This window comes from Panthera tigris, chromosome D1 (assembly GCF_018350195.1).
Source record: "Panthera tigris isolate Pti1 chromosome D1, P.tigris_Pti1_mat1.1, whole genome shotgun sequence".
Lineage (NCBI taxonomy): Eukaryota > Metazoa > Chordata > Mammalia > Carnivora > Felidae > Panthera > Panthera tigris.
This window is the reverse complement of record NC_056669.1, coordinates 114,181,334-114,188,637: the sequence shown is the minus strand read 5'-3', so window position 1 is coordinate 114,188,637 and position 7,304 is coordinate 114,181,334. Positions and strand designations below refer to the sequence as shown.

The following is a 7,304-nucleotide window of genomic DNA, read 5'->3' as shown; positions in this document are numbered from 1 at the left end:
GCCGCCCGAAGCTGCCAGCCGAGCCGAGCCGAGCCTGCCCGAAGCCTCCCGCGCCGCCGAGCCGAGGCTGCCCGAACAGGGGCCGAACCGGCACGAAGCGGCCCAGTCGAGCTCCGCCGACGGCCGAGAGTCCGGAACCGAGGAGGGCCGAAGCGGCCCGAAGTGCGGAGCCGAGTCTGCCCGAACTGGTCCGAGGCTGTACGAGGGCTTCCGAACGGCTCTGCGCTAACCCCTCCTCAGCGCCTGGGAGGCCGCGCCACCCTTCGTCCCCCGCAACAGGGTCGCCGACTGTGGGGCAGAATCTCGCCGGCCTCCGACGCAGCGCGGCCGGGCCAGGAGAACCTTTCGTCGCAGGCTCCGCCCACCCCCGCCTCGAGCGGGAGCCGAGTCCGTCCGAGGTGAAGCCGAACAGAGCCGAGCGTTGCCGAGCGCCGCTACTCGGAGCCTCGGCTCTCCGCCTCCGCCTGTACGAAAGTGCCCGAGCGCTGCCGGACGGGTTGATCGGGCCTCGGCCGCGGATCGGAATCAACTCCCGAAGCGCGGCGAGGTCGGGCCCCTTCGGGAGCAGAAGCGAAAATGGCCGAAGGGACGCGAAGAGCGCGGAGCCGAGAGACTGCCGGGATCGCGGCGGACTGGGCGGGCGGGGCCGGGCCGCAAGATGGCGGCCGCGCGGCGAGGTGAGGGCGTGGGGTGGGCGGCTTGGGGGCGTCAGGGGGCCGCGAGGGTCTCGGGACTGCGTGGCGCCCGTCGGCCGGAGGCTGGGGCTGGGACTCCGGGCGGCGGGGGCAGAGACCATCATGCCGGGAAGGGGGGGCCGGTTCGCTTTGGTTCTTTCTGGTGTCGGAAAGGCCGACCAGTCTGGGGTAGCTCGTGGTGGTTGCGATTCCGCGGTTTTGAGTAGATTCGCGAGGTGAGGCCCCGGGCCCGTTGAGAGCCTCTTCCCCCTCCCTGGCCTCACGTCGCGTGTCCTGCTACCACCTTTCCGTGGCCGGCCCCCGGTTTTGCGCAATGCGCGCGGTGGCGGCAGGGGACAAGGGCCAGGGCAGGGGACAGGGGCACGGGGACAGGGCCAAGGGGCTGGCAGCAGGGGCAGGGGACCGGCGGCCGAGGGCCGGGGCAGGGGCAGGGGCAGGCAGCAGGGGCGTAGGCGTCGGCCCGGGCTGGCTGCAGTGTGACCCGTGAACTGCCACACTGCCCTGCGCAGCGGCTGCGCGCTCTCCAGAGAGCGAGGGCGGCCCGTGTGCCGTGAGGCCCAGGCGCCCAGGGAGCTGGCGGGGGCCCCGCAGGTCGGGAGGCACCCCGTCCCATTGCCAGCAGCTTTGTGTCCGAGACAGAATGCTGGGCAATGCGGCAACCCCCCGGAAAGCTGGTCCCCGCCAGCGTGTGCTTCAGTCGTACAGATCCCCGCCCCCCCCCCCCCCCCCACCCCACCCCCCAGGCGTTGACTCCTGGAACGCCCAGTGAGTTGCTGGCAGACAGGTGGGCATAGCTTATCTTGGGCCGCGTCCTGCCCGGGTCTCCAGGGTCTGTGCCCATGAGTGTGCCACTTACGGTGCTGACCACTCAGTCAACATAGCAGCTGATGTGTGCACCGCTTGGGTAAGAAAAGTGCGGGATGGGATGGGGGCTGTGCTACTCTGGGTTGGGGTTGTCTTTGTGGTCGCCATCGCTCAGATAAAAAAGCCCACTTTGCACACCCCAGCTGTCAGGAATTACTTGCGGGGAAGACAGAGACGAGGGAGTGCGCTGGGCAGCAAGCGGGACGTCCTGCAAAGAGGTGGTCTCCGTTATCCGTGTGCTTGAGGCAGAGCAGAGCCGTCTCGTCACACCTTTGTGAACGGCCGCTGCTAGTGAGACGTGTTTCCGTTTGGTGAAAAACTAGGTTTACGCCGGGGCAGGATCCCTGTGCACACCTCGTCTGTCACCTCGGGGACACGTTCGTTCTCCGCACCCCCACGTGTACTCCTGACACCCCTGTTCAGAGACACACTGTCACTACAGTAAATCATTTACCAAAAAAATGTTAGGTCCCGAGAACCACTGCTGTATTTAGTCACAATGAGCCGTTATGGGTCTGAAACCCTTAGAGCCGCCAATCTGATTACAGCTGCCTTTAACGTTAATTATGTAAAATCCTGTGTCACGTAAGGTTTTTGTGCAGCCTTTGTTCCCGAGCTGCCACGGTTCTAATCCATCACAGTGGCCAGCCGGCAAGTAGATCTGAAGGGTCTGAAGCCGGCCTTCAAGAGAAGAATCAAAAGGGAGGAAACCCCCAGTTCACATGAAATCCACCCGATACCGACAAGTATCTAGGCAGCGGAGCTTAGCTACAGCCTGGAAAAGAACAGGCCGGGTTTCAGGAGCACACCGCCTGTAACGTGATGCAAGCTTATAAATGACCCGTGCTCCACTGGCCCTCCCCTGGCTGCCTCTCCTCGAGGCTGAGTTCTCATCTCTGTCCCTAATTCCCTGGGCTGACCCATTTAGGACCCTGCCCAAGTGAGGCACCACAGAAAGCCCAGATCTACTCACCGGATCACCGGGGCTTGAGAGGGAGTGGGGCTGGAGAGAAGACCGGCCAGGCTGGTTCCCATCGCTGGTCCGCTTGCCGCCCGGCTGTATAGCTCAGGCCTCCTAGAGGGTCCATTTGGCAAAATTTCAGTCATTGCTGATGTTTCTACGTGTCACAAACGTGCCACTGGTGTGAGCCTCTTCACACGGGAAATCTGCCCCAGGACACATTCGATGGGAGGATTAGAGACACTCAACACCTGTGATTCCAAGACCACTTCACGGGGAGAGAGGCTGTCAGCCTAGGAGGAGGGAGACCTGTGGCTGCCGCAGGTTGGGAAAAGGCCCAGGAGCCACAACAGTGCGAGAACTTGGGTTGCCGCTTCAGGAAATCCGTATCTGAGGGATATTTGGGGCCATGTGTGAAATTCCGGAGGAAAGCAGGGTCTCTCATCAACCACACACACAAAAAAAGGATTCGTACCCTGAATCGGAAAAGGTTTTCCTCTAGTTCTACCCACGTGGTAAATGTACAGAAACCTCAGAAGATGAGAAGAGCTGTCCTCTGTCTGTGTCCAGGGCGCAGTCCTTCCCTGTCCCGGCTGAGCTCAGCTCAGCCACAGACAGAGCCTTCTCCTCCTCTCCACCTCTGAGCTCCCAAGTACACGCTCCGGCCCAGCCTCAGCTTTCGAAAAGCCAACGGTCAGATCCTCGGATGGACAACCGCAGGCCCAGATAAACGTGGCTTCTTTCTGTAAATATGGGATCGCAGAATGGAGCCGGGGTCCTGGGTCAGCGTTGGACATGGCCCAGGAAAGCATCCGGGTTGGACCTGGGGCCTCCCTGACGGGTACTTTCTTTTCTAGGGAGAGCTTCATCCGCGGTGGTATCCTTCTGCTGTGCCCACGTGTCCCTGGTGGGCCTCCACAGCATGGTTCCTGAGGGCTGGTTTGCCGGACTCTTGAAGTCAGCTCCGAGTTTCTGCTTTCTGCCCCCACCTTTTCTATAAGTTCTGAGTAGAAATTCCACGTTTCAGTGGGAGGGACGGTCACTGACAGATGCAGAGAGTTCTAGGACTTCCTCCAGTGGAGTGTGCTGGCTCCATCACCCTCCTTCTAGGCCCTGCAGCTTGAGTGGGTGGCTGCCTGCCTCCCCCAGGCCCATCTGCAGCAGAAGAGCAAAGACCCCTCGGTCTGAACACTTACAGAGTCCTTTTATGCAAGCAGACAGGAAGTGTACAGAGCTCGGGAAAGTTAGTGGACATGTAACTGCCCCCCCCCCCAAGAGAATACGTTTTCTTTGAAGGAAATGAAAATAATTCATTATTTTCAATCTCATAACCTGGGCCCGGATCAGGGTGGTGCCCGCAAGGAAGCCCGGCCATCCTGCCCGCAGTTACCAGGGACACGCCCAGCCCTCTGGTTCCAGGATAGGACATCTGTGACAGGGGAGGAGTGTGGGCGGAAGCCTCCGCAGGCAGGGAGCCGGTGGCCGGGTCTCCATGGCCACCCGCAGGTGCCTACACTGGGCCTGCCTGTGTCGGGCCCCTGGGAAGACGGGGCGGAGCTGGCCCCCTGGGGTGGACGCACTGCGAGGCTCTCTGGGTCTGCCTGGGACTGGGAGTCCTTAACCGAGTCCTTAACCACTGGCCAGCTCTCGTCCGTCTCCCTGCAAGTGCTGCTCTACCTGAGTGGGGGGTATTATGCCCTGTATTTCCTGGCTACGCTCCTACTGATCATATATAAAAGTGAGTCTTTTTTAATGTTTGCTCTCGAGAGAGTGGGGGAGGGGCAGGGAGAGGGAGGCACAGAATCCGAAACAGGCTCCAGGCTCCCCAGCTGTTAGCACAGAGCCCGACGCGGGGCTCGAACTCACAAACCGTGAGGTCGTGACCTGAGCTGAAGTCGACCGCTTCGCCGACGGAGCCACCGGGCGCCCCATAAAAGTGAGCCTTAATCACAGAGGCACATGGGAGGCGCCCCTGCCACTGGCCCCCATAACTGGAGTTCTGCTCTGTTGCCTGTTCTCCAGGTCGGGTTTTCAGTTATCCTTGTCCTTACCTGGCTCTCGACCTGACTCTGCTGTTTCTGATGGGGATTCTGGAAGCAGTTCGGTTGTACCTGGGTGAGTCGACTGAAGACCGTGTGGTACTTAGGGTCACAGAATTACTAGCTTACGCTCTGGGAGCCTTCAAACATCTATCCCTTTATAACGTGGTTCTTAGAGACACTTTTGATGTCAACCGCTTAACCACTTGCTTTGCAAGCTCGCCTTACGACGCCATTAAGTATTAATTAGTTTATTCAGAAGCTTTACTCAGGAGACAAGTAATACTGGGAGCAGCACCCTTGGGAGGGGCACGTCTGTTTGGGAGTCCTGCACAAGCCACAAGGTGACCGACAGCACTGAGATCGGAACCCAGCTGAGCCAATTGACTCAGGGGCCCCCAAATCTCCACCTCACCTCCTGCCTTCTGTTGGCCTCAGCAGTCTGGAGAGGGAGGATCTGAAGTGTTCTCCAGGCGACGGAGCCTGGAAGGGGAGGAGGGCCCCCGGAGCCTGCTCAGTCCAGGCCACTGCAGGTGCCCTCGGCCAGCTCCCCATTTATATTCTCCCAACAGCGTGAGCTCTGCCGTCTATCGCACCCCACCCTGCTCCGGCCAGGGCTCGCCACACAGGGTGCACACGGCTTCCAGCCCCATCTCGTCCCTGCTGCCTTCACGGCCACAGGCACACATGTGCCAGCACGTCTGTGTTCTAAAACAGGCTCACACCATGCGTGTTCTGATGGGTGTAGGAAATGTTCCCTCTGTTGGAATAGCAGAGGGAGCCGATGGCAGCTGACACTTCCAGGCCCTGGCACATAGCACGTTCTGCCTGCACACGTACGCCAGGGTGCCCCATCACCAGTGGGGACACAGGCACATGCCATGGTCATCAGACCCTCCGGACTCTGGTGGACAGAAGCAGGTCTCCTGGGCCATCACGGACGAGCCCACAGACCTGGGAGGGGGACAGAAGGTGCTGGGATTGCGGGGCGCCTGTCCTGCCTGTCCCTGCCCAGGCGCCTCGGACACCTGCAGTCAGGGATCAGCGTTTCCTGTGACTGACCTATTTGTCTGTAAAATGCCGTGCTGGTTTGTTTTTTGTTTGTTTGTGTTTTTTTTTTTTTTTACAAGTGTGCATGAGACCTTCCAGAACTGATCTTAGCCCAGAGTAAAATATTTTTGGAAATTTTAAACAAAATCTCCTCAATCCACTTGGAATTAGGGAAAGGTGTCAGAATGCAATTGGGATCATTCTTAGAAAACCAAGTTCCCTCTCCCACCCCGACAACTGACCCAGAGACTAAGGTTCAAAAATTACAACTGCACTTGGTTTTATCCTCACTGGGGAGAGCACACCCCTCGGCAGCACTTTTGCTTTGTGACATTTCCTGAGTGATGTGGTGGCCACCATGGATCCTTTCCCTGGGAGCCGTCAGCCCTATGTCCAGGGGGATGTGCTGGCGATGAGCTCGCGTCTGGCCTCCCTGCAGCCTCGGGGCCGTCCTGGGTGCTCGTGGGTCCGAGTAGGCGTCCCGGAGCCCGGCACCCACTCGTCTGTTTGTCCCCCTCTTCAGGCACCAAGGGCAACCTGATGGAGGCCGAGGTGCCGCTGGCCGTCAGCCTGGTCCTTACAGCGGGTGGCGCCCTGCTGTCCACCTACTTCCTGCTCTGGCAGACCCTGGTGCTGCGGGCCGACTCCACCCTCAGCGCCGCGCTCCTCGCGCTCCACGGCCTGGAGGCCGTCCTGCAGCTGGTGGCCATCGCTGCCTTCGTCAGCTAGGCGGGCAGCACCCGGCTTTGCCGGGCAGGACAGCTCTGCACAGAAGCCCCCGCCTGGGAGCTCGGCCGTCTCCTCCCCCAGTGCTGGACGGAAGGGCACCGGTGTGGACGGGTAGGACGGTTTGGAGCGGTTTACGAATTTTGGGTGGTGGGGTGGTCAGGAACCCAGGGCAGAGCAGAGAGCCGGGGGAGTTGCCGGGAAGAGCCTCACGAAGGGTCGGGAAGGGGGACCGCGGGAACATCTGCTCAGGCCCCGCTTTTGGCTGCTGAGGATCTCCCTCCGGCAGCTGCCCTGACCCCCGACCCAGAAGGGAACAGGCCCTTGGGAAAGGAGGTGGCCGAGCTGTGGCCACAAACCACCGTTCCCTGCCGGGAGGAGCAGCCTGGCCGTGTCTTGCCGGTTCCCCCGTGGGTGTGAGGGCGCAGGCCGGGGCGGTGCGTGTTCCGTACCCACCGCGCTGCTGCTCTGCCGGGGGCTCCAGGGGCAGCATGCGAAGCGGGCAGCCAGGCCCCGGGCTGCTTAGGAACCGTGGGCCCTGGTGTCCGGGGGGATGTTGGCAGCTGCGGCTCCTCTCCCCTGGGGGCTCCTGAAGGAAGGACGGGCCGAGACCCTGGCACTGACGGGAGGGAGGCAGGGAGTGGGCCAGTGGCGAACGGCCCTCCACTGCCCCAGCCTGGGGCCTCAGTGCCCCCTCGTCCAAGCCTCAGTCGTTAAAATGCCAGGGACGTTTGCACTGTGCTCCTCGCATTCTGTCTGTGCCTTCTTCCCCCTTCGCGGATCGTAATGGCTCCCGGAAGACACTGAGCTCCTGCTCCCGGGGACCTTCACCTGTTCACGCTGTGCACCATCCACATCTGGAACAAAACGTTGGGTATCTGGACGTTTTCTCTACCGTTTTGTGGAAATAAATGTTTATACCTCCCTGAATTCCTCCTGAGGCCGCCCACCTCTTCCATACCCAGGAGC

The 7,304-nt window shown here is 60.9% G+C and overlaps 1 protein-coding gene across 5 annotated transcripts; it reads left to right on the top strand.

The window, feature by feature from the left end:
- The first annotated feature begins 9 nt into the window (after positions 1 to 9).
- TMEM80 (transmembrane protein 80) lies at positions 10 to 7,265 on the top strand. Of its 5 annotated transcripts, XM_042959735.1 has the most exons (5): positions 10 to 677; positions 3,378 to 3,397; positions 4,165 to 4,258; positions 4,543 to 4,635; positions 6,133 to 7,265. In XM_042959735.1, the coding sequence occupies exons 1-5, from the start codon at positions 659 to 661 to the stop codon at positions 6,336 to 6,338; spliced, it is 432 nt and encodes a 143-aa protein (XP_042815669.1). In that variant the 5' UTR covers positions 10 to 658; the 3' UTR covers positions 6,339 to 7,265. The 5 variants fall into 5 exon arrangements, with proteins under 5 accessions (XP_042815669.1, XP_042815666.1, XP_042815667.1 ...); XM_042959732.1 differs by having other exon boundaries at positions 3,378 to 4,258; XM_042959733.1 differs by lacking the exon at positions 10 to 677 and adding an exon at positions 730 to 910 and having other exon boundaries at positions 3,378 to 4,258.
- Positions 7,266 to 7,304: the final 39 nt, after the last annotated feature.